Source organism: Echinops telfairi, unplaced genomic scaffold, assembly GCF_000313985.2.
Source record: "Echinops telfairi isolate 266 unplaced genomic scaffold, ASM31398v2 ScPeMD7_31;HRSCAF=116, whole genome shotgun sequence".
Classification (NCBI taxonomy): Eukaryota; Metazoa; Chordata; class Mammalia; order Afrosoricida; family Tenrecidae; genus Echinops; species Echinops telfairi.
This window is the reverse complement of record NW_022103928.1, coordinates 59,720,142-59,746,622: the sequence shown is the minus strand read 5'-3', so window position 1 is coordinate 59,746,622 and position 26,481 is coordinate 59,720,142. Positions and strand designations below refer to the sequence as shown.

Sequence of the window (26,481 nt, the reverse complement as noted above, 5' to 3'; positions counted from 1 at the left end):
CACCTGGGAAACCCAAACGCTGCCCCACTGGGTCACTATGACTTGGTGGCTTTCCCCACCTCTCTGTACACCAAGCCCACGGCAGTGGTGAGTGAGGATTGGGGGAGGACTCAGGCCGCAAAGCCAGACTGCCTTTTGGTCATGCAGCCTCTGGGGGTGGGGAGAGGATTCCAGGTCCCAGACACAGGTGGGCCAGTCCCTCAGGTACAGTGACAAGGACCAGGCATGAAGAGCACCCTACAAGGAGGGTGTAGTGTTGGGTAAACGTCATCTGTGAATGTTTGAAAGGAGGTACCAGGCGCACGCCCGTTTCCTGGGCAGAAAATCCTGAGAGCTCAGACCCAGGACTGGAGGAGCTCAAATCCCACCACTGAGGAAATGAGACAGATGCTTAGAGTACAGGGTGGAGCTGGGGTCTAGACCTCCCTCTAGCCTCGACCGCTGTTCCACCCTAGATCCTCCTTTTAGTGATAACACACTTCAACATCCCGTTCATCCAGTTCACGGATATTCCCACCCCTCTCTGCATGCCCACCCCCTGGTCACCTCTGCTGTCCACGAGGCTCCCTCTGTCCTCCCCCTTGCCCCTCCTCCTGGGACTCCCCATGTTCACCCCCTCTCTGGTGACACTCATTGAATAACCTTCTATTCTTTTCAACGTGTTAAAGTACTCCAGATAATTCGTTTTTCTATCTGAAAAGACAAAACACAGAAATAAATTTTAAAAGGGAGACCAGCTGAAGGGAAAGCTGGTGGCCTTTCCTCAAGGACCTTCCCAGAGGCTGAGACCTGCAATGGAGATGGGGCCCTGCCCCGGCACAAGGGGCATTGAATAGATGGACGCTGTTGCTGTGGTTGCTAGGTGCCATTGAATCGATTCTGCCCTGTAGCGACCTTATGCCCAGCAGAACAAAACACTGCCCGGTCCTTCACCACCCTCACACTCTTTCCCACTCTGGAGCCCATGGCCGCAGCCACGATGTCAATCCTTCTCCTTAAGGGCCTCCCTCTCCCTCACTGCCCCTCTGCTTTACCAAACATGATGCCCTTCTCCAAAGACTGGAGATGCATGCTGGCCGTACTTCCTCCATGACAGATTGGTCTGTCCTTTTAGCAACCCATAGTTCTTTCAATATTCTTTGCCAGCTCCACAATTCAAACGCATCAAGTCATCTCCAGCCTTCCTCATTCAATATCCAACTTGCATGCAAATGAGGCCATGGAAAATACCATGGCTTGGGTCAGGCGCACCTTAGTCCTCAAAGGAACATCCTTGCTTTTCAGTATTCCAAAGAGGTCGTGTGCAGCAGATTCACCTAACGCAGCTCATCTTTTGATCTCTTGAATGCTCATTGATCATGGACCCTTGACAACTTAAAACTTTTCTCCATTTATCAAAATGTTCCCTCTTGGTCCAATTGTGAGGATTTTTGTTTTCTTTACATTGAGTTGCAAACCATACTGAGGGCTGCAGTCCTTGAACTTCGTCAGCACGTGCTTCAAGTCCTCCTCACTCTCAGCAAGAAGGTTGTGTCATCTGAAGACCTCAGGCTGTCCATAGCCTTCCTCCCATCCCAATGCCACGTTGTTCTTTATATAACCTGGCTTCTCTGGCAATTTGCTCAGCATCCAGATTGAATAAGGATGGCGAGGGCACACAACCCCGTCGCACACCTCTCCTGATTTTAACCCCTGCAGTATGCCCTTGGTCCGTCCACACAACTGAGATCTTTAGGAAGAGCACGTTCTAGGTCCTGTTGCTCCTTTTCTTCTTTGCTACCAATTCTGGGGCAGTGGGTGGGGATCACATGCAACACCAGGGCTCCCCTGGGCCCCGCTCAGCCATGGCTACTACAGGCCGACCTACAGGGGGTCTTGTAATGCTGTGGCTGCTGGTTCAGGACCCTCTAACTCCCTGACTGTGCTTTCAGTAGGTGGAGCTACATCCAGGCCTGAGGGTCAGACCTGTGAACCCAGAGTTCAGGACTACCAATCTGGTCATCAGCCTGACCAAGGGTCGGGGTCAGCTGAGCTTGGCCAGAAAACATGTCCTGTGGGAGCATCATTTGTATAAGTCCCAATAGCAGGCTGGGCCTTCAGGACAGTATTTGCAGTCACTCTGGAGACACAACCCCCTCAACAGGCGCTCGCTTGGTCGGTATGCCCCAAGGAGGGAATGAAAGGGAAGCCTCTCAGGCTGCTCAGGAGATTCTGATCAGAAGCATGCAATGAAGGCCCAGCCCAGCTCCCTTTTCTACGCTGGAGGAATGGGATGTCCATAAGATGCTGTAGCTCTAGACCAGGCCCTTTGCTCTGCTGGAGAATGGACATTGGCAGTTCAGAGAGTCAGCTGCTGACAAGGTGACATGGTCAGGGAAGCCTACAGGTGGAGCATGCTCTAGCGGACCAGAGGAGTGGGGCAAGAGCAGGTTTCTTTCTTGCCAATGGCTTTGTCTTGAAAACCCGGGGAGGGTTGGCAGCTCACTAAACTCTGACTTTAGATGAAGAGGTGGCAGAGGGGGTGACAAACCACCCCCACTTGAGCAGAGAATTGCTGGTCCGTGGTAGGATCCGAGTCCTGGACACCAACCTTCATTCTCTTTGGCTTGCTCTTAACTCAGATGGTCCTTGGATTCACCTCTCTTGAGGCACAGTCCCCCCACCCCCCACTCCTTCCCACGTGCACCTTCACTCAGATGAAGTTAAGCCAAGTCTGTGTGGGTATTTCAGCTAGGGTAACAAAGAAAATAGATAGAAGGAAACGAGTGGGCAGGGATAAAGAATAGGAGAATTATAGCCACTACCACCCCCAAGTGAACATGTTACCATGGAATCAGTTTTGATTCATGGAGACCCCCAGCATTCCAGAGGATAACTGTTCCATGAGGATTTCTTGACTAATTTTTACACAAACAGATTGACCAGTGTCTCCTCCACAGAGTTGCTGGCTGACTTCAAACCAGCAGCTGTTGGGTTAGCAGCTGGGTGCGATGCAGGGACCTTCAGCAAATAATCCTGGTACTATAACGACGGCCACGCCAGGAGGACTGATGGAGGGAGTAAAGACAGCGTGCACCGGTGGGCGGCACAGGTAGCTCTGAGGCTCTCAAAAGCCAAAGTAAAAGGGGAAACTCCCTGTTTCAATATGCCTCTTGTTCAGATGACTAAACAGGCACAAGATGGGGGAAAAAAACAAACCCAAACTAAGAGACACAATGTAGTGATTTCAGGGGTCCCCCACCCTTGTCCCTCTTTACAGCAGCCAGACTGCTCCTGGGGCCCTGTTAAGGAACTGCTGAAAAGGGATGTGGAGCTGTCCCTTCTCCAGCAGGTTGGCCAAGTCTGTGTCTCCTTCTGAATCGGCTGCCACAGTCAAAGACGGCCACCAACCCTCTGCCTTCAGCCCAGTGGAATTTGCTTTGCTGCTAGTCCCAAGGGTGTTCTGGCCCTGGGGTGTTCTGACCCTGGGGTGTTCTGACCTTGGGGTAATTAGGAGGGAGGAGATGAAAGCAGAAAGGAGAGGTGGCTGGGGAGTAAGGGTGTGTTTGTTTTCCAGGGAGGAGGGTGATGCTGGCAGGGCTCCCTCTGTTGGGATGATTTGCATCTCTGTCACCGGTTTCCTTGTCTCTGCTGTGAAAATGCCCAGTACAGTGGGCGTGAGTGTGAGAGAAGGTGGAGGGGGTAGGGACAGGTAGATGTGTCAGTTGGGGTGCACTACCAACTGAACCTGAGGTCCGAGTGGGATTCTTGCCTGTTCACCCTGGTCAGATGCCTGGGAGCCTAGAGAAGATGCTTCTGGGTGAACAACAAAAAGATCTCACTCATACAATGTAGATTAGCCATCTCTGTTTTACAAAATACTGCTCTTTTCTCTCAAATTTGGTGATTTCTACTGGAGCCAGAAGATGCCCAGAGACCCACTCGGGTCTCCACTGGACAGGAAGGAGAGACTCCAGGAGGGAGTCTCCTTGCATGCCTGATCAAGCCAGGGGGCTCCCTGTAGGATCCATGCATTTGGATGGCTTCCTCCTGTGTGTCTGTGAGCAGGCTGCTTCACCTCTCTGATCCTCAGTGTTCTCCTCCATATGATGAGAACTGTAAGGCCCACCTTTGTCATCCCTCGTGCCACCTAGGGATGCTAGATCCAGGACACCCTCCCTCCTGACGTTCTCCTTTTTGCAAGTGCTGTGTCCCTTTGGGGATTGACTTTAATGAGTCAGCAGCCATTCCTGTAGAGGGGAGGGCTGTCTTTTTCTCTCTCCAGAGCTTGGTTGGAGGGGAATGGGGAAGTGGCAGCTGTAACCCAGCAGAAAATAGGTGGGGCATCCATAGGTGTTTGTGTGACAGAGGCCTACGATGGTCAGAGAGGTGGACCATCGGTTCTGTGGTGACAGGAACCAGGCCTGGTCTGGTGGCCGGTGTGTCATCAGTGCCTAGCACTGGGTGGGCACTCACAGGGACCCAACAAGCGCTAGTTGAACAAGTCCCTGGAATGTGGGAGAGGGCACAAATGGGCACAGATGTGTATGTAGAGTTGCATTCCGTAGAAACAAAGACATTGTAAGTAACCATTGTCCAACAACAGTCCTGGCTGCCTGGTGAAGTAGTGAGTACCCCAGCATTGGGGGCAACCAAGTACTTCTCAAGGGTGGGGTCTTAGGAGGAAGGTTGGGACACCCAGAAGACATGGCTTTAAGTGATTCATTTCTGTGAAATGAGCTACTCAGCTCCTCCTTGTTTCTGCAGAATGATGGACCTTCCAGAGTGCTCTGTTTGCTTTATCTGTCCATGGAAGCTGGGCCTGAGGGGGTGGGGCACATTGAAGAGAGATGGCAGGAGGGAATGGTTCATTCATGGCTGGAGAGAACGCTGAAGTTTGTCCTCTTGACTCTAAATTGCAATTGGATGGACAGTTAACGACCATCTCTTGTCTGATTAAGCAATTGTGAGTACTTTTATGGTGTTGGCCAACGATCTGTTTTTCCTTTGGTTGTCTGGCTTTACTTGGTTTTTTAAAAATGCTTTGATTAATAGCAACAAAGATCTTTTGGATGGGGCTTGGCTGCATAAGTCACATCCTCCATTTGGATGGATGCTGAGTGGGTTGGGGAAATGTGTGTTATGTGTATTTTTGGGGGGATGCCATGAAGTGGAAGTTTTGGGGGGGTCGTGAAATGAGCAGAGCAGTTCTCCTCTAAGCTGCTTTTCGGGCCGAGGCACCAAGCAGGGCCTGGAGCATGGGAGGGATTGTCTGCACTTTCTGAAGGGGTGGCTTATGCCATGAACCCCATTCCTGCCACTAACAACTGTGGGAAGTAGAAGGAATGCACATCCTTACTCCCAAGAGGCTGGGCTGGGGTCAAGGCTGAGCTGACGTTTTCCAGAGCCCCCCGAGGGAGGGGGTACAAGAAGTGGCATGTGTCCTCTTCAGAGTCTGGTCTTTTTTTTTTTTTAATAAAAAAAACCACTATATTGGGGGTTCTTACAACTCTTATAACAATCCATAATCAATTGTATCAAACACATTTGTACATATGTTGCCATCATCATTTTCAAAACATTTTCTTTCTGCTTGAGCACTTGGTATCAGCTCCTCTTTTTTCCCTCCTTCCCCACCCTCCCACCCTCGTGAATCCTTGATCAATTATAAATTACTATTATTTTCATATCTTACACCACCCACTGTCTCTCCCTTCACCCACTTTTCTGTTGTTTGTCCCCCTGCGGGAAGCGGTTGTAAGTCAGTCATTGCGACCGATTCCCCCTTCTCCCCCAAACTTCCCTGGTATCTCATGGTATCGTTACTCCGATTGAGGGGTTTATCTGCCCTGGATTCCATGTGTCGAGAGCTCTTAACCGTACCAGTATACATGCTCCAGTCTAGCCTGATTTGTAAGGTAGAACTGGGGTCATGATAGTGGGGTGGGGGGGAGCATCAAAGAACGAGAGGCATGTTGTATGTTCTGTCGGTGCTGTGATGTACCCTGACTATCTCATTCTTTCCTTGTGACCCTTCTGTGAGGGAATGTACAATGTCTACAAATGTGCTTTGGGTCTCCACTCTGACCCCCATCATTTGCATCGGTAACTTTGTTGTTTTGGGTCTTCTGATGCCTGATACCTGAGCCCATGGACACCTCAAGATCACACAGACTGGTGTGCTTCTTCCATGTGGGCTTTGTTCCTTCCCAGCTAGATGGCCACTTGTTTAACTTCAAGCCCTTAAGACCCCCACTTGCTATATCTTTTAGTAGCCGGGAAACTTCAGCTCTCTTCACCACATTTGCTTATTCACCCATTTTTCTTTTTAAAACATTTTATTGAGGGCTCTTACAGCTCTCCTAACAATCCATTAATCAATTGTATCAAGCACATTTGTACATATGTTGCCATCATTATTTTCTAGAGATTTATTTTCTATTGAGCCCTTGGTGTCAACTCCTCTTCCCCACCCCCTCACCCCCACTTTCGTGGACCCTTGATAAATTATAAATTAATGTTATTTTCATATCTTATACCCACCACTGTCTCTCTTCCCCCATGGTTTCTGTTGTTCGTCCCCTGGGGTGTGTGTATGGGTATGTGTCGATCATTATGATTGGTTCTCCCTTCCTCTCCTCCTCTCCCCACCTTCCCCCTGCCCTCCTGGTATTGCTATTCCCATTCCTGTTCCTGGATTCCATGTATCGTGAGTTCTTTTGTCTTATCTGGACCTGTACCCAGTTTCTGTCTAGCCCGCAGTTATGCACCCATTTTGCAGAGTCCTGGTCTTGTTGCCACCTGTAGGATTGTGAATGTGTCTCTCGATATGTTGCCATCATCATTCTCAAAGCTTGTTCTTTCCACTTGAGCCCTTGGTATCAGCTCATCCTCCCTTCCCCTCCTCCCTCATAAACCCTTGATAATTTATAAATGATATTTTTTCATGTCTTACACCATCCACTGTCTCCCTTCACCCACTTTTCTGCTGTCTGTCCACCTGGAACGGGGCTATATGTCAATTATTGTGATCAGTTTCCCCTTTCTCCCCCCACCTTCCCCTTCCCCTCCTGGTATCACTGCTCTCATTATTGGCTGAGGGGTTTATCTGTCCTGGATTGCCTGTATTTTGAGCTCTTTTCTGTAACAGTGTACATGCTCTGGTCTAGGCAGATTCCTAAGGTAACTTTCATCTAGCTTTTCAATGCTTCCTCCCCCCACTATCATGACCCGGGTACAGTGTTTTGTGCGTGGCACCCTTTCTCTGCCATGCATGAAGGAATGGCACCATCTCAGCCACACACTCCCTTGGATTTTGCCTCCGTGGGCGAGGAAGCCAGCTCACTGCTCAGTCTCTTGGTCTTGGTGCTGCGGCCTCCTCCATCACCCCCTGTTGACTCTTCTTTCTCAGTGGGATTCCTCTTCCCGCTCCTGAGATGCCCCTGCGACACCCAGCTGAATGGCAAAACCGACCAATCCTCAAGTTACAGTCCTCTGTGCCTTACTGACTTGCTCCCACCTAGTCATTTAGTGGGGGTCACAAAGGCACGGATAGAAGAGCCGTCATTAAGCAATTTCACTTCACCACATGAGCCTAATTCAGAATCTGTCTGCACCCCCACTGTGATCCCAACATCCTGACTTTCTGAGCCCTCTTCTCCCCCACACCTGTGCACAGTCCACCCCACAGCCCCTCCCTCTCACATCCTTCTCGATGTGTCCCACCACGCCGTCCCCTCATCTCCCTCCCATGGCCCTCTTCCTCCCATGACCGTCTTCTCATTTAGGACAGGGCTTCTCAACCTTGGCACTGTGGTCCTTGGAGACGAGTTCATTCTTGGCGGTTGAGCAGTCCTGGGCACTGTGGGATGGTTAGCAGTGTCCCTGGCCTCTTATCCACGAGCGACAAGTAGCCCTAGCCCCTCACACACTAACCTGGCTGTGACCATGAGAAATGCCTCCAACATTGCCTCCCACCAGTATCTCCAGAGAGGCAAACATCCTGTTCAAAAGCTCCTGGCTTCGGTCTGCTGTGCAGACCTGTCTGAGCGCAGATGAAGAACAGCCCTGCCCCCTCCCATTCCCTCTGCCCTGGGCACAGGGTCTCCTCCCTGCCAGGCTAGATGAGCCACCCCCACTAGCTGCTACCCTCAGAATCCAGCTCCTCGGGACTCAGGAAAGACGGAGTAGAAAGGCAGAGTAGAACTGCCCTGTTCCGAAGCTGACACCGCATTTACCTCCTGTGGGTTCGAACTGCTGATGTTTAACCCCGGCCTCTCCAGAGCTCCTTGTGGACTCCCCGCTTTCCATAGGTGCTTTGCCACCTGTCTTAGTTCTCACACGGATCCCACTGCCACCGAGCCCTGTCCTGCTCAGAGCGACCTTGGAGGGCAAGTAGGTGGCTTTCACAAGTAGCTATCATTTTCTCATCGTTTAAGAAGTGAGACGGTCAGATTCAAGATGTGCCAGCCCCTATGGGAAGGCCCTCTGTTGGCTCCGGACGGAAGAACTGTTCGTCTTCCAGCGCCTGTTCCCTGGTGACCTGTGGGCGGCCTGGCATCTGTCTTTCCTCATCTGTGCTCCTCAGTTGCAGATAGCCCTCCCCGTGATACAGCTGCCTCAGCACAATGCAGAAAACCCAAAGGGAGTTCCAGTCACAGGTACAGGGCTTAGGGCTGCCAATGTATTTTGAGGGAACCCTATTCAATCGATAACAATGCAGGCAATTCAAAGGAAGATGAGGCTTTTCATTCCCCCTAAAGACTTACAGTCTTGGAAACCCACAAGGGTCAGTTCGACCCCATCCTATAGGGTCACTATGAGTCAGCATGGACTCGATGGTAGTGAGGAACCGCCTCTCCAGGCTATGAATGCCCACTTCTAATCCTTCCTCTGGAGATGCATCCCTTGAAGGCCAAGGCTGATGCCCGGGCTGCTCTACAGCTCCACTGCTGAGGGTGACCTTCACTTGGACGTCTGTGAAGCTGGAACCCCGCTGTGAAGATGGCGTGCTGTGGCGGCCCAAACAACTGGACAGGGCAGTGCTGTTTCACAGGCTCAGCCGTGTGCCTTTTCTTGACGCCGGCCTTGCTTCCCAAGTGAGGGGACTCCCTTTTCCACATCCCTTCTGGACATCAAGGCAGTCTTTCCACAAGGGTGGTGGAGTCTCCAACTCCTCCTCACCCAAGGTGCCTGTCCCTCCTGTCCCTGCTTTGACCCGTCAGTCCTCTTGTGAGGAGCGTTTCCAAGGAGCAGCCCCCACCCCAGCTGCTATGTGTAAATGGAGAAGCTATGGCCTTACCTGGAGGAGAGGTGGGACGGCTCGAGCTCTGGGGTTTTCGACGTGCCTGGGAGGGGACCCTTGTGTGAGGGATTGGTGGGAGAAGACCATCATGGTCCTGTGATCCTGAGCCGGGCAGCATCCCCTTTGGTGCTCAACCGGGGCATGGGAGCTCCTCCCTTCCCATAGCTGTCTCCAGTCTCATGGGCCTCTTTGCCTTTATTAGGACTTTCTGTCTGCCGTGTTCGTGCTTCAGCTCAATTCAGCTGCTTACTGGACCCCCGTTTTCCAGGCTCTCTGCTGATGGGCCACATACACCGCACGGTCCCCAGCAGAGGGGTACACACATAAAGAATGATAATGGAGCAGGATGATGCTGTCAAAGTGGTAGGGTGTGTGATTTACATCCTGTGAGCGCCCCAGAGGGACGTTGTTGGTTCCGGGTCCCTGGGAAAATCAAGGGAAGAAGCACTATTTGGAAAGCGTTTTGAAGCTGACCGTTCAAAGGAGCAGGTGGGCACGAATATGCCCCGGTGAGATCTTTGACGGTCAGTCTGCTGTCCCCCTGCCTTCCAGCTGTACAATCGGAGCCAGTCGGAGGGATGCTTCCCAACTCTGTGTGTGTACACATCACCGAGGGCTCAAGGGCCTGCATTTGTGACTAGCATCGTGCAGCTGGCCCCCGATGATGAGGCTTTGATGCATGGTCGTCTCTTTCCCTTGGGCCCTTCCTTTGCCTTCCTTTTGACACGGGACCCACGTTGACCGCCAGGCCCTGGGTCTCCCTGAGTATGGAAGAGCCGGTTGTTTGCGGTGAGGGCCCAGCTTTTCTGCATCTGGAATGTGGCTCTTCCTCAGACTGCTCTGTGTGTCCGACACGGCGCCCCTCTTTGAGCCGGGATGTCATTGTTCATTGCCGTGGAGTCTGCTCCAACCCCTGGTGACGCCAAGCACAAGGGAGCAGAAGCGTGCTGGCTCCTGTGGCATCTCTGTGATTGATGTGTGCCGGGGTCCACTGCCACAAGCACCGTGTGTGGCAAATCCCCGCCGGCCGGGGAGGTGCAGTGGGGACGGGTTAGACTGCAGTGAGAAACCACCACTCATCCCCACGCAGTCCTAGAAACCCCCAGGGGCACTTCTAGCCCGTCTCCTCAGGTCGCTGTGAGTCAGAATGGACTCCGTGGCTGGGAGGTTGGTGTTTTTCTTGGCGTTCCAGCCTCCAGGGGGCCCGTCTCTCAGCACAGCATTGCAGCTCCGGGTCACAAGTGGGGTGGCTGAGAACCAAAGGCAGAGATGGATGGGAAGAAAGCTTGGCGAGGAGCAGCCAGGACTGGAGTTGCCAAGGGAAGCCCCCCACCCCCCATCAACAATGGGATTTGCGCCAATTTCAAAATTGCACACCAGAAGGGAAATGGAAGGCATTGGGAGCAAGTAGTCAGCTTTCTCGGAATGTCATAAATGTCCCCAGGGTGGGGCTTTGATTCCGGACGGGGACATGGCATGCTGGACGAGGACATGGCATTTCAGATGATGGCCCCGTCGTCTGAAGCCATCTTTCTGGGGGTATTTTTTCCCTTGCCCAAAGCTCTTCCGTTCCCCGTCACCTGTAGGTTATGACGATCCTTTCTGTGCATGTTCCATGGGCCAGATGCTCGCTGGCTGTGGTGGGGTCCTTTCCCAAAAGGACAGGAAGTGCGGCTGAAACCTGCCTCCCATGGGTGACCCGCCTGGCATTTCAAACCGGTGGCATAGCTTCCAACATCACAGCAACACGTGCGACCACCACAGTCCAACAAATGGACAGATGGGCCATGGAAGGACACACTGAAAGGTCATCTTCTCTCTATAGAGGCGAAGACGGAGAGTTTCCTCTCACACAAACTTTGGATGTGTCGGGAGAGATCAATCGTGTGACAGGGGCATCACGCTGGGTCAAGTGGAAGGTCATCGAAAGAGAGGAGGACACTCAAGGAGGTGGACTGCCGCCCTGGCGGCCAACAACAGGCTCAAGCAGAACAATTGTGACCAGGGCACAGGACCGGGCAGTGTTTCCTGTTGCTGTAGATTGATGGCACCCAGCAACCACAGTCCACAGAAACAACACCCCCTGAGTCACTGCTGCTGAGTAAATGCTGACTCATAGCGACCCTACAGGACAGGCTAGGACTGCCCTGTGGGTTCTGAGCCTGTGACTTATTACAAGAATAGAGAGCCTCCTCTTTCTCCTACAGACACTGGTATCTGCTCACCTCGCTGTATAACCCCTTAGGTTCCCAGGGCTCCCACGGTCCACACACTTGGCTCTTAATCCCTACCTTTTGATACAGGCATGAATGTGGGAACAAATCTGATTGTGTGAAATTGGGATGTAATCTTTATATAGGCATAATTTACCCCCAGTCTTAAACGGCCCTTTTAAAACCTTGTAGGAATAAGTGGGTTAGAAATGAATCAGTCATGGGGACTACACCTCATATCAAGCGAGGGCCTCTTATAAAAGTGGTTGGGCACGATTTGATGCCGATGAAACCAGCCATATGTCTTTGGATTGCATGTGAAACGCTACCCTGGAGAGGCTGTGGCCAGCTGCCTATCAGCTGTTCTGGGCTAATTTGGGCCTTCGGTGAGCTGGGAGGGAGTTCTTGCCGCTTACGGAAAGCCAGGCTAAGATTTGGAATGCACGCCGTCCTCCCGTGGCCCTCTGCCTCGCACCCTCCCTGAATCATGGCTCTAAGTGGAAATTCAGCGTTGTTTCTTCTCTCCGGGGGGCATACTGGCGTCCATTTGCATTTGGTGAGTGGCTTTTTGTGCTCAGCACCCCTCCAGCCCCCCACTGGGCTTCTAGGAACCTTAATGGGAGCACCAATGGCTCCACCAGCCCGCCTGCACATGCTGCTCTTCCCCACTTGCCTGGTGGTTGTCTTGTGTGACACCTCACGCTCGTGAGTAAGCCCCTTGAAGGTAGACATCCAAGTGCCCCGCCACGTACCTGGCTCTGGGTGTGGAAACGGAGTGAAAGGACCCAAGGAAGTCTCCGCAGCAGGGCTGGCAGGATGAGGGTGGACCAGCATCCTACTCTGCCCTAGTGTCCACCAGCCTGCAGGCAGGGAGGTGTGTTTTTTCAGGTGTGGCCAGTGGGAGAGGCCTGATTGGAATTGGTTCTCGCAGTAAAGACCCCCAAACCGTCCCTTTGACCAGAATCGGTGCTGCTTTCCTTTCAATGTGTCCCTAGCTGGGAGCCCTGGTGGTTCAGGGGTGGCGATTCAGTCCCCAGGAGTGTGCTTCAGCCTCCTGGCTCCCTGCCCTGTGATTGGCTTCCTTGATCACGTGGGGGCATGGCCCAGACACCACACCTCTCTACACAGGCCCTTTCTGACCTCCTCTCAAAACAAACAAACAAACAAACAAACAAACAAACAAACAAACGCAAACTCACTGCCATCAAGTCAATGGACACTCATAGTGACCCTATAGGACAGGGTAGAACTGCCCCTATGGGGTTCCGAGACGCCGACTCTTTATGGGAGTAGAAAGCCCCCTCATGTGCCTGTAGGACTGCCGCTGTTTTGAACTGCCGAGTTTGCAGGGAGCAGCCCAATGAGTAAACCACTACACCGCCAGTCCCTCCGTGGGGACACATCCTTGCTCAGCTTTTGTAGCGGGGACCCAAGGGAGGGCAGGTGGCCTCTCAGCCTTGAGGACTGACCATGGAGGGAGTGATCACAGGGAACCAGGAGCAGTCCCATCTGCCTCCCTCTGGTTTCTCCCGTAAACACGGAAGAGACCCCGGTGATGCCAGCATCGGCATTCTGCTAGAGGTTGGCATCCACCTTGGGAGAGAGGCCTGGCAATCTACTTTGGCAAACCAGCCCTTTCTGGGAATGGGGTGCAGACCTCACACACACATGGGGTTGCCCTCAGTTAGAGTTCAATCCAAGGCAACTGGGCCAAACACGGCAGCCATTGACCAACTTGTTTCTCAAGACTCTGAGAAAAAGTGTGTGCAGGAAGTGCGCTGGGACTTCCCTGGGGATTAAACCATGTGTGACCCACTGGGCAGTCGGAGAATTTGGCTGTGATGCCGTCGTAACAGATGTCTCAGCCATCTCACAGGGGGCTTGGGGACTGGGATGGTCCTTCAGAGAAGCCTTATTTGAGGCAAGGGTGCTGAGCCCTTGTGCATTTGGACTGAGAAGCTGCTGGATGTGTGCTACTGTTTCGTGGGACTGCAAGAGGTCCAGCAGGGCTTGTCACTGCAGCCAAAAACAGAGGCCAGGTTGATTCAGAGAATTCCAAGTTTATCCCAGCAAGTTCTTATGGAAGGAAACAGCTGGGATTCTCCTTTCAGACTGCTTCCAAAATCTAGTGAAAATCAAGCTAATTATATACTTCCAACTATGTGATAGAAGCAGGGTTTTCAAACAATGATTACAGAAGGAGATCAGTAGGGTTTCACAAGGATCACAGGATACCTAAGTAGGCAGGTTTTGCAATGATCATTCAGAAATTAGTTGTACCTACTTTCCACAGGAGCCATTAGACCACCGTCCCCTGAAGCTTCGTGGGTGGACCCTTGTTTATCTAGATTTGAGTGGTGCTTCTGTGCCTGGCTTTACCAGACCACCCCCCCAGGCCTCTGAATAGCGATACTTCTCATCTGGCTCCTTATCTTCAAGGCCTTGCTCGCCTCCTTCCTGAGCCAGGACATCCCTACCGATCAAACTTAAAAGGATTTTTTTTACTGCAAGGGAGAGGGCTGTCGCATTTTGGATTTTTCACTAACTAAATCCTACATCTTATTTCTAGTATTTTGATCAACAGCAGGCGAACTCTTTCACCTTCTCTCTCAGTATCTCAGCTTCCTCTGGAGAAGGCCATTTCCTGAGATGAGCGTGTTCAACTGTGAGCAGTTCTCACAGCGGGGGTACACGTGCCTCAGCCCTGAAAGGGACAGGGCACAGCATCCGCTACAAACCTGACAGGCGCGGCCACTGGGCAGGGACCATGCCTAATGGTCTTTTCAGGCAGCACCAGAAGAAATGGGGAAACGGCTCCTCCGCAGGCACTTGTATTTTGAAAGATGACAATCACCCCAAAGGGCTTCAGGGTGGGTAAGCAGACAGGACAGAGGTAAAGAATCTGCAACAGCTGAATCACGCAGGCACGCTTCCGCCACACACAGAAAACCTGGAATCTGCAAGAGAAGACGAGGGGCTGGCCAAGGGCACCCTATAGGGGACAGAGGAGCCCCGGTGGTGGACTCGTTACTCACCGGGGTCCTGAGCACGGGCCAGCAGCTGGAAACCAGCAGCAACTCCGAAAACAGACGAGGCTTTCTACTCCCGTCCGGAGCACCCGTCTCAGAAACACACAGGGGCAGCTCTACTCCGGGGTCATGACGAGTCCGACCAGACTGCCGCCCCGCTGGCAAGGAAGACACCACCTTCTTACAGGATGCCACACACTGCTTCTTTTAGCACACCTCTGGCTTTGTGGGAGGCCTCTGGGTGGTGCCAGGGGTTGAAATGTTTGGCTATGAACTGGATGTCTGGGTCTTTGAGGGGGCCCGGAGACACCTCCAAAGATAAGCCAGGCGATCTACTTCTGGAAAATCAGCCATTGCAAACCGTATGCAGTGAGGCTCTACTCCAGTAGACCTGGGGTCACCATGGGATGTGGTTAACGTGATAGCAGTTGGCTATTTTGACAACCACGCATCCTCATTGTCTTCCCAATGACAGCCCATTTCTTTCCATCTGTTTAAAACATTCCTAGGTGCGAAGGGCTGACCAATTCTGGATGTTTCCTTAGCGATGCAGCCTTTTGAGCAAGGGTAAGAATCTGTGTAGATACAAGCTTCTTGGCCATCAGTCTGACCTAAGAGTGGCCCTGGACAGCCACTGCCCCATGATGTGGCAATTTCCAGAATCGCAGCCATGGGTCCGTGGTATGTGCCCCACCCTGGGCTAGTGCCCATCCCGAGATACACCCCAGGGAGCGCCTTTCTGGCCTGTTGCCCGTGTGTTGCCGCTCATGCTTACTGAGAAGAAACAGAAGAAGCTTTGCCTGGTTCTGCATCATCGTCACCATCACCAGGGGCTTCAGTCTGCCTGGTGGCCTCTGTGTACTTTGAGCTCCTTCTCAAGAAGGGGGCTCACCTCCTGGCATTCCATCCGACGGTGTTCTCTTGTGATCCATAGGGTTCCTATTAGCTAATTTTCAGAATCGGCTAATCAGGTCTTTTCTTCAACCAGTCCACCGTGGGTGGCCTTGCTGGCATTTGAAATACTGGTGGCATGACTGCTGGCACCATCGCGATAGGCGTGCCTGTGCAGTATGAGAAGCCGACAGGTGGTAGAAGACTGACAGTCAACCACACCACACCTGCCGCTGTCAGGTCCATTTGGACTCCTGCTTCGGCGCCTCTAGGACCAAATAGAACTGCCCCGTAGGGTTCCCTTAACTGTCCATGTGCACAGAAGGAGACTGCCTTATCTTTGGCCCATGGAGTGCTTAATGGGTTTGAACAGCCAAACGCCTAGTTGGTGGCCCAGTGCTTAGCCCAGTGTGCCACCAGTGCTCCTCTTCATAATGAAAAAGCTGTTTTCCGTTATTAACCATGATGTAGTACCAGGAATCATGAAAAGCCCCTGGCTTCTTCGTTATCTAGCACCGCTACCACAGAGACGGCACAGAGGAACGGCTTCGCCAAAGAGAAATGGATTCCCTCCCAGGTTGCTGCTTGCTTGCTGAATGTCTGGCATCATCAGGTTGGTCCCGACCAACGGTGACCCGAAGCACAACAGAACGAGATGGCACGGGGCCCTGCGCCATCCTCACAATGCCTCTGTTTGTGCCCCTGGATCGAGGATCTCCCTCTGTTTTACAGACCCTCCACTTTACCAAGCCTGGTGTCCTTCTTCAGGGACTTGTCCCAAGCACGTTTTAGGGAGTGAGACTAGAGTCCAAATCTCGGCCACCTGCTCTAGAGCAAGGCTCTCTTTCCCTGTCAGTTCCAAAGAAAGATTCCACATCTGCAGAAGAGCCATCCCTGGGAGATCTCCATGAGTCTGGACATGTATCTTCCTTGGAGTCTAGGAGGCTTTCATCGTAGGGGACCGAAGTCCAAAGGATGCCCACTCCACATCCAGGTCTTCTTTCCTGGTGGGAGTCAAGTTCCCCCTGGTCCAGCTAGCTTTCCTTTGATCTTGTCTAAGATAAAAGACACCGCCGAGGGTCACACACCCGGGAAACTCCCCTTACATCAGTCAGGGCTCTGGTCTGAGTAAGGGTGTTGGATCCCATCCTAATCCTTTACAAGTGATTGGCTGATTACGTGGGGCGGATCACATCAAGGAGATGGTTACGTCATGATACAACTGCCAAACGCGAGAATCCTGGCACAGCCAAGCTGACACAGAGTTTAGAGATAAACTACTCTGTCCACAACAGCGTCTTACTGGGTTGAGCCTTGTGATTATGCTGTGAGAAAGGTCTTTTTTATCATTCCCATTTCACCAAAGGAGAAACAAGTTAAGAGTGGTGAGGTGACGCACCCAAGAACAGACCGTTGAAAAAGAGCAGGTCCAGGATTTATGCCCAGGTTTGGGAGATTCGACAGCAAAAGCATCACACAGGTATGCTGATCCCAGGATGAGAGAGCGGTTAGAGGTTGACGTGCAGCCTGCATTGCTCCCTTCAACTCTGTCCTTCTAGTGCAACCATAGCAATAGACTATCTGTAAGTCACCTGCCAGTTTGTCACACGGTGGTGGCTTGCATGCTGCTCTAGCTATGCCACCAGTCTTTTAAAGATTAGCAGAGTCCCCCATGGTGGACAGGCTTCAATGGTGCTTCCAGACTGAAGTTGGGAGAAGGAACGGGCGGAGCGCTCTGAAAACCATGTGAAGAGCAGTAGAACATTGCCGGAAGACGAGGCCCTCAGGTCGGAAGACACTCAATGCAGCCGAGGAAGAGCTGCCGCCTCAAAGCGGTGCTGACACCAATGACATGGATGGAGCCAAACACCCAGGATCTCCGTTCGCTGATGTGACACAACAAGAAAGGAGACACTGCAGCTGCGACCATCCATTAATAATCGCTACACGGAACAAACTGTGAATCTAGGAAAATGGAAAGTTGTTAAAAATGGAACGCACGAGATTGGCATCCTAGGCATTGTTGTGAGGTGCCATTGAGCCAGTTATGATTCCGAGTGGCCCTCTTACAATCACCGAGGCCATTTTTTTCAACTACTGATCTGTCTGCATTTCCAGTTCTTTGTATTCTAATGACCAGTAATCATGAATGCATCTTGATTGAATATTTCTTCAACTTTAGACTGAAGAAATTGGTAGCATTCTTCCATTTTTTTCAGCACTAGCTTTAGTGGTTTATGTACAAATTTGAATAACAGTTGCGATTGATTAATTTTGCACTCAACAACTCATCCAACCTCCCAATGTCTGGTCCTGGTCCCATCCGTTTTTGCACATCTCCCTCTTGTTGGATATTATCTTCCTCTTCCCCCAAGTTTACACTTGTCTACTGTTTATCCCGTGACTCCCCCTACCTCTCTCTTCCTCCCACCCCTGATACCCACTAAAGAGAGTTCCTTTGATTGTGAAAATCCTTTCTAGACTCTATATGATAGTGATTTGATGTAATATTTATTCTTTTGTGCTTGGCTAATTTCCATCAGCACGATATCCTCCAGGTTCAGCCATGTCGTGAGGTGCTGTGCAGATTCACTGCTGTTCTTTAATGTTGTGTAGTATTCCATTGTATGTATGCACTGAAGAGTCTATAGCCGTTCTTCCACCGATGGGCATTTGGGCTTTTTCCATCTTCCTGCTACTGCGAATAGTGCTGTGATGAACACAGGTGTGCGCCTATCTATCCCTGCTCTGGCTTCTTAGTGAAATGCTTGTTATGATGACGAATGTGACACCATTCCTGCTGAGATTGTTTTGGAAACAAAGATGTGGCCCCTCAAATCACACCTTTTGGTGATTGTGCAGCCAGCCCGTGAGAAAGCTGGGCTTTCGCTCTGGGACTGCCAAATGGAGCCGGTCTGACATGCTGGAGTGCTGGCCTCTCTTATTTGGTCACTACTGTGCTGCTTCCTGCAGTGAGGGTGAAAATCCACATAGCAAACTGGTTTTTTTGGTTTTGTTTGTTTTTTCCATTCCACAATACATATACTTTTTGTTTGGGACATCGGTCCCCTGAATGTAACAGAGCACTTCATGCTTCTTCCCCATGTCTGTCATGTCACAGCTCTCTTCCCGTGACCTCCCTGCGCTTCCCCTTCCTGCCGTCTACGCTTCCTGTTTTTATTCTCGGTACCACCAGGTCGGTTCCGGCTCACCGCCACCCTCTGTACCACAGGAGGAAGCACCGCCTGGTCCTGCACCATCCTCACGATCGTGGTGCCTGAGCCCATTGTTGCAGCTGCTGTAGCCATCCATCTCATGAGGGACCGTTCTCTTTTTTGCTGACCTACTTGACTAAGCATGATGGGCTTTTAGGGATTGGTCCCTTCTTAGGATGTGTCCAAAGTACATGTGACAGAGTCTTGCCATCCTCACAGCCAAGGAGCCTTCGGGTTGCATCTCTTCCAAGACCTATGTGTTCATTCTTCTGGAAGTCCGTGGTATCCTCAGTGTTGTCTGCACCATCACTCAGGTGCTTCGGCCTTCTTCAGCCATTCTCATTCATGGCCCAACGTTCACGTTCACATGCATGCGAGGTGATGGATCACATCAGGGCCTGAGTCAGGTCCTCCGCGTGACATCCTTGCTCTTGAACCCTTTCAAGAGGCCGTTGGCAGCAGATTAACTCAGTGAAGTACATTTGTCTTCTTGATTGCCTTTTCCGTGGGTATTTATTTTGTATCTAAGTATGATGAAGGTGTTGACAACGTCCTTTCTCTGTTTATCATGGTGCTGTTTATTGGTCTAGTTGTGAGGATGTTTGTTTTCTTTTTATCATTTTTTGGGAGGCTCGTACAGCTCTAATCACATTCCATCCATCTATCCATCCATTGTGTCAAGCACATTTGTACATATGCTGCTATCATCATTTTCAAAACATTTTCTTTATACTTGAGCCCTTGGTATCAGCTCCTCATTTTGCCCCCCCTCCCCCCTCCCTCCCTCATGAACACTTGATGATTTATAATTTATTATTTTTTCATGTCTTGCACTGACCAATGTCTCCCTTCACCCATTTTTCTGTTGTCTGTCCCCCTGGGAGGGGGTTATATGTAGATCCTTGATCGGTTGAGCTTCCTCCCCCCACTTCCCCTTCCCCTCCTGGTATCGCTATTCCCATTATCAGTCCTGAGGGGTTTATCTATCCTGGATTCCCTGTGTTTCCAGCTCTGGTCTAGCTGGATTTATAAGGTAGAACTAGGGTCATGATGGGTTGTGTTCTTGGTGTTGCGATGTAATCCATACTGAAGGCCCTTGCTGATACCTTTGTGGAGCTGGATTGATGCTATGCAGTGACAACTATGCTGGCCTTGTTCAGTCTCTCCCTTACAGTAGTCAGTGTCCCCACCCCGACCCCCCTGGACTATTGCTGAATGAAGAAAAAGCGCCATCCTGTCTCGCAACATGTCTCGTAAGATTAAAAGGAGCTGAGTAAATTTTCTTTAATAGCTAACTGACTGTCCGCAGAGCAGAAATCAGGGTCTGTGTTCAAACATCCATCTGAGAAAGTCACGCTGACCAGAGCTGACCCAGGCGTGGCAAGTCCCGTTGGCTGGGTGGCCACTCTGGCACCACTCCATCTTTGCTCAGTCAGAGCTATTACACCCCTCTCCCCGCTCCCCAGGGCAGGCAGCCTTTTGGAGGATGCACTGTCTTTCTGTCTCCGCACACGGTGATGCCTTGGCTGTGGAAAGGCTCCAAGTTTGACCTTTCTACTACGCAAGCAGCAAAATGTGCAAACACTCTGCTCGATGTTCATAGCTTTGCTCGACAGCCATGCAGAAAATCTGACTTGAAAAAACCTGTCATGGCCATGAGGGAGTCACACATCAAGTCTCACGGGGACACAAAGGAGGGATGCTTCCGTCTAAGCGTCTCTCTTGTTCTGACCGCATGGAGTGCTCCCGTTAGTGCAGTCATCGTGCACGGATGCAGCGTGTCATTGCACTTTCCCTTGGTTCTTTATCGGTGTCAAATATCAGAACCGTGGCTCAAAGACAGTGAGCGAGACCAGCAGTAACGCGAAGAGGAAACTGTGAGAGCCACGATAAAGAAATCATTGCGAAGTTACAAGGGGGCTGACACTCGTCTGGTTTGGCGGCTGAATACAGCACGGCTCAGTCGACGTGATGGATGTTTCTGAAAATAAAAATGTGACTAAAGCTGCTCATGTAGCGAAAGGTGAGAAATCGTTGACCACAAAACAAAGAGCCCGACCATCGAAGAGGTTGAAAAGTGGCTGTGAGTTTGGATAAGTCAGAAACATCTCGATGGCAACAGCGTCCCCGAGTCAGTGTTAGGCGGTGAGATGGCTAGAGGCATCCATAGTGAATTTTGTGTCATTTGGGGGCTTCAGGACCAATTATTTGGTTTTTAATTATTTCTTTTGGGAAAAACATGTTCGGGTCTCAAACCGTGTGGTGCTCTAACACGGATTTGGAACGAACTGAGTTGGGCAGAGTCTCACTGTGCATAGATACCTTGTGTCGCTCAGCAAACTCCTTTCTGGTGATATTTGCCACTGCCTGTGCTGTGGGCAGCCCTGCCCACTGAGTTCATGGTAACATCATCTTTGATCTTTATCAAGAAATATCAAACGATATCCTCGTACTTCGTTGTTCTTCTTTCACGGTCTTTTGCTTCTCTGGAACCTCTCTCGTTCCCATACAGAGTTGGTCCTTATCTCTGAAGGAGGATGACAGACCCTGGACTGGCATGGCATCCTATCTGTAGGTCACTCTGGTGATATGCACATTGTAAAATCTGCTGCTAGGTCAGCAGTTCAAGACTACCAGTTGCTCTGTGGGAGAAAGACGAGGCTTCCTACTCCAGTAAAGAATCACAGTCTCGGAAACCCACAGGGGCAATCCTGCCTGCTCCTGTGGGTTGTTAAGGTTCGGCACGGACTCCTGGGGCTGAGTTTGGTTTGGTGTCCGTGAGCGCAGGTATGGCTCTGTGTGTGGAGATCTCCCTCAGTTTCTTAGGTCGTGTTTTGTCGTGCTGGCCTGTCTAGAACAGGGACGAGGCGTTCTTGCGTTTAGGTGAGAGCACATGGTTACTTGCTGTGTGCTCTGGGGAAGTCACTGTCTGCCTCTGAGTTTCACATTCCTTGTCTATAACACGGGGATGAGACGTTTTGTGCCAACGTCAGTGTTGATTTTCATGACTAATGTTGCTGGCTTGGTCACAGGATCCTCCAAGAAAATATTGTGTGGGTTCTGACGGGTGCCTGTATCCGCTGATTAGACCAAAGACAACATGGCCTGTGCTGCGCCTCTTCTGGCCCCACCGCAATCCTGAGATGTCTTTCCAGCCATCAGAAGGGGCAGTGGTCCAGCTGAAGCAATAGAAACCACACAATGTGGGTTGAGGTGGAATCAGTCACTCTCCTGCTCAAAAACCATCCGTGGCTGCCTGTTCCCTACAAAGTTCTGACTCAGTGTGCATTCAAGACTCTCCTCCACCCAACTCTAAGTCATCTTTCTTGACTGCCCATGAGGCTCCCCTTACTCACATCTTGCCCTTGGCAGATCCTTAAAGGTTCTGGGCATTCTCACCCACTTGTCTGTATTTCTACTGCTTCCTCCTTTTCAAACAGATTCCATAACCCTTTTTAATTCCCAAATAGCTTTCTTCCTGGCTGGTTATGGATGCTTGAACTTTCACTGATGGAGACTCCTGTGTTTGCATGATTTAGATATTGAAAAGTTAAAACGTAACCACCCCAGAGTTGAATGCCTCGGCATCGTCAATCAAATACACATAAACATCTTTCTGGGATTCTCTGCTATCAGCATTCAAGATCCAAAGCATTCGGCTATATGGATTATAACGAACCCTGGCTAATCTTAAGAAGAATAGGAATTCCAGAACACTTCATTGTGCTCCTGTGGAAAGAGTCCATGGATCAAGAGGGAGTGTGCACATAGAATAAAGGGATGCTGCATGGTCTAAAATCAGGAAAGGCGTACACCAGGGCTGTGTTCTTTCACCATATTTATTCAATCTGTGTGCTGAGCAAATCATCAGAGAAGCTGGGTTGCATGAGGAAGAGTGCGGATCAGGATTGGAGGAAGGCTCATTAACAACCTGTGATATGTAGATGACACAACCTTGCTTGCTGAAAGTGAGGAGGACTTGAAGCACTGCGGATTAAGATCAAGGATTGCAGCCTTCAGTATGGATGACAACTCAATGTAAGGAAGACCAGAATCCTCACAGCTGGACCAATTGGGAGCATCATGATAACTGGAGAAAAGATTGAAGTTGTCGAGTATATTGTCTTGTTTGGATCCACAGTCAATGCTTATAGAAGCAGCAGTCAGGAGATTAAAAGACCTATTGCATTAGGTCAATGTGCTGCACAAGACCTCTTTAGAGTATTGAAGAGCAAGGATGTTAGTTTGAGACCTAAGGTGGGCCTGACCCAACCCAGGGTATTCTCCATGGCCTCACAGGCATGCAAGTTGGACATTTATTTAAGCAGGTTGGAGATGAATTGCATTTGAATCGTGGTGCTGGCAAAGAATATTAAAAGCATCATGGACTGCTAACAGGACAAACCACTCCATCTTGAAATAAGTATGGCCAGAGTGCATCTTAGAGGCAAGGATGGTGAGACTTTATCTTACGTACTTTGCACATGTTAGGAGACACCACTCACTGGAAAAAGTGCATGATGTTTGGTAAAGTAGAAGGGCAGTGACCAAGAGGAAAGCCCTCGGAGATGGACTGACACCGTGGCTGCCACAATGGGCTGAAGCACAGGAGTAATTGTAAGGATGGTACAGGCCTGGGCAGTGTTTCATTCCATTGTTTGTAAGGTCATTATGGGTTGGAACCAACTTGATGGTACCTAACAACAACAACAACAAATGCGTCCTCCACATTTGGTAACTCGAGATGAGCAAGTTTGACTCACAGTGAGTCATTCTCCGCCCCCAGGAGGCGGGCCAGGCCAATCATTGGCATCTGTGGCTGTTAGTGGGTGGGGTGGGGGAGGTGGGGGCAGGCAGAGATGCTGGTTGTGGTCCAAGCCCCTCCAGCCAACGCTAGCTGTTTTAGAAGTATTAAAACTGGCATTGCTACTTGGGAATTTATTCGCTGGTCACTTTTTTATTGCTGATGTTTATCTAGATTAATTTCATTTTATTTTTATAGGGGGGAAATAGGTAAAGAGCCAAATGTAAAGAGTCAGGCAAGTAGTTTAAATGGAAAAGTAAGATGATACCACTTAACTATAAAGAACAATAACAACAACATCAACAACATCAGGAGCTGATTCTGACTCAGTGCAACTCGGGGGGCAGTAGATCTGCAGCACAGGGTTCCCCAGACTTGCCCTTTCCACATAAACAGGTGGCCATATCTTCCACCTGTGAAGTGACTGGTGGGTTCAAACAGGTAAACTTTTGACTAGCAACTGAGCACTGAACCTCTGCGCCACCAGGACCTCTTTGTACCGAAGGAGAGAGGGCTTCAACAAAGTTGGGGGGGGGGTGCGGATAAGGGATGGAATTAAAAAAGAACAGAACTTTCTCACAAACTTTTTGGGGTGCTTCCTGTGGTCATTACTTAATTTCATACCAACTTTTTAAATATAGTGAACCCTCGTTTATCGCGGTTAATCGGTTCTAGACCCTACCGTGATAAATGAAATTCCGCGAAGTAGGATTCCTTATTTGTAAATCAAATATTTTCGTAGTTAGAGCATAGAGGACATGAAAAAACACCCTTTAGTCACCATTACACTCGTATTACCCAATTTATTAAACGAAAAAGGGAAAATACAGTAAAACATTTTGGACGTTACAATTATCATTTATTATTTATTATATTATTTATGGCATCAAGCGTGTACAGTATGAGCCAATCAGTGGCAGTAATGACAGAGCATGCGCTGTTACGCAAAAACTGCAATAGAGTGAAGCCGTGGAAATCGAAGCGCGAAGTGGCGAGGGTTCACTGTAGATTATAGGGGTGGAGTCTAGCCTGTCAATCAGGTCATAGCCAATCATGCCTCTGTGTGGGCATGGCCTTCACCTGAGGATTCTGGGACCTCTTGTCTTTCTCCTTGGAGGTGGAACACACACTCTCCCTGTTAGACATTCCTGCTGACTAGCCACATGGAACCTCGCTGATGGAGCCAGAGCCCTGGAGCTAGAGGAGCCATGTGGAAACCACACCAGTGCTAAGATGCTTCTACCACCACTGGATCCACAAGACTTTCCACCACTGGCCTGTGATCTTCCTGCAATCTGTGTCGTCGCATGCATTGCATGAGTCTGAAGAGGAACTTGCGACTAGTATTGGACATATGGGCTAATATCAGACCTATGAACTTGATCTGGACAGGCCTGGGATGTTTTCTCAATATACAATTGCTCTTTTATAGAAAGCTCTCTGTTATACACATATGAGTGTCTATGAGAATTTGTTTCTCTAGTCAATCCAGATTAACACACCAAGTAACATTTGGTGCCTTTATTTTCTCCCCTCCTATTTTATTTGGTTTTTTTTTAATGTATCTGGTAAAATATACATAACCTAAAATTTGCCATTTTATCCATTTTTAAGTGTAGAGTTCAGGAATGTTAATGACATTGACCATGTTGTGCAACCAGCATCACTATTTCCAAAACTTTTTCATCATCCCAAACAGAAACTCTGTACCTCTTAAGCGATAGCATTTTAATAAACTCTCTTAAGCAATCTGTCTTGCCACTGTAGTGTTCCCACTGAAGGGCCATTTCCTGGATTTAGGCCTTGAATGCTGGACTTGATTTCCTGAAAAGTTTTTGCATGAAAGACATACGGCTGGTCAAGTTTCTAGCTTTCTTGTAGGCTCCTTCACTTGTAAAGGGCCTTCTCAGTCATGTCCTTCTCCTTGAGCGTCTTGGAGATGCTGTCCTGTCATCGCTTGGGCGGCTTGTCTGCAGTTTATTAGATTTGACATCATGAACCAACCTCCCAAACCCAACCCATTGCCATTGCATTGATTCCAACTCATAATAACCCTGTACAGGATTGCAAAGACTGTGAACCTTTACTGGTACAGATAGCCTAAGCTTTCTCCTGTGGAGTGGTGAGTGGGCTTGAGCTGCTTATCTTGCTTTTAACAACCCAAAGCTTAGCCCACAACGTGACAGCAACCTGATCTACCACCTCTGCTGGGAAGTTCTAAGCATCTGGATTAGGATGCCCCCGCCCCCCCTTCCCTCTAAAAGCTTAAATTTGTGATGAGCTCTGTTTTCAAGTTGATTTTGAATTAATGTTGAAATTAATTTTAAAGTAACTAATCAATCTCTGATTAATGGTTTGGATCGTGAGTGCAGCGAGGGGAGATGGAGGGCATCTTCTGAGCAAGGGTACGGACGGAAGACAAGCTTTGCCACGTTGTGCTTCATCCTGTGCCCCAGGACTGCGGACCGGGGGCAGCTAGATGGTTGCTTAGGAAACCCTGGTTAAGTCAAATAGGCCTGTGGCACCCTGATGCTGACGCCCTGTTCCCTCTGCTTCCTTCGCCCCTCCCCCAGCCTCTGCCTTCATCATCGCCATGCTCCTGGCCAGCCTCAACAGCTGCTGCAATCCTTGGATCTACATGCTCTTCACGGGCCATCTCTTCCACGAACTCGTGCAGCGCTTCCTGTGCTGCTCCTCCGGCTTCTTGAAGGGCAGCCGGGGCAGGGAGACAAGTGTCAGCAAAAAGAGCAACTCGTCCACCTTTGTCCTGAGCCACCGCAGCTCCAGCCAGCGGAGCTGCTCCCAGCCGTCCACCGAGTGATTCCGCCGGGTCCGGACTAGCCCGGAGGCCCGGATCGATTGTGCTGAAATGAACAGCCTGTCCTTGCTGGCCGTACACGTGTGTGTGTGTGTGTGTGTGTGTGTGTGTGTGTGTGTGTGTGGTACCCAGAGCTTGTATCCCTCCACAGCTTGGGGTGTCTTGAGTGGGAAGTTGGGGGTTCTGCCACGGGATCCGGAAGTGTCCGATAATCTCCTGGGTTTCCAC

General features: G+C 50.3%; 1 protein-coding gene across 1 annotated transcript in view; it reads left to right on the top strand.

Moving 5' to 3' along the window:
* The window catches only part of OXTR (oxytocin receptor), a 28,695-nt gene extending 2,352 nt beyond the window's left edge, over positions 1 to 26,343 (top strand). Inside the window, exon 2 of the mRNA XM_004702265.2 lies at positions 26,009 to 26,343. Within this exon, the coding sequence (XP_004702322.1) occupies positions 26,009 to 26,256 (248 nt within the window). The 3' untranslated portion in view covers positions 26,257 to 26,343. The remainder of the gene's footprint in view (positions 1 to 26,008) is intronic.
* The last annotated feature ends 138 nt before the right edge of the window (positions 26,344 to 26,481 follow it).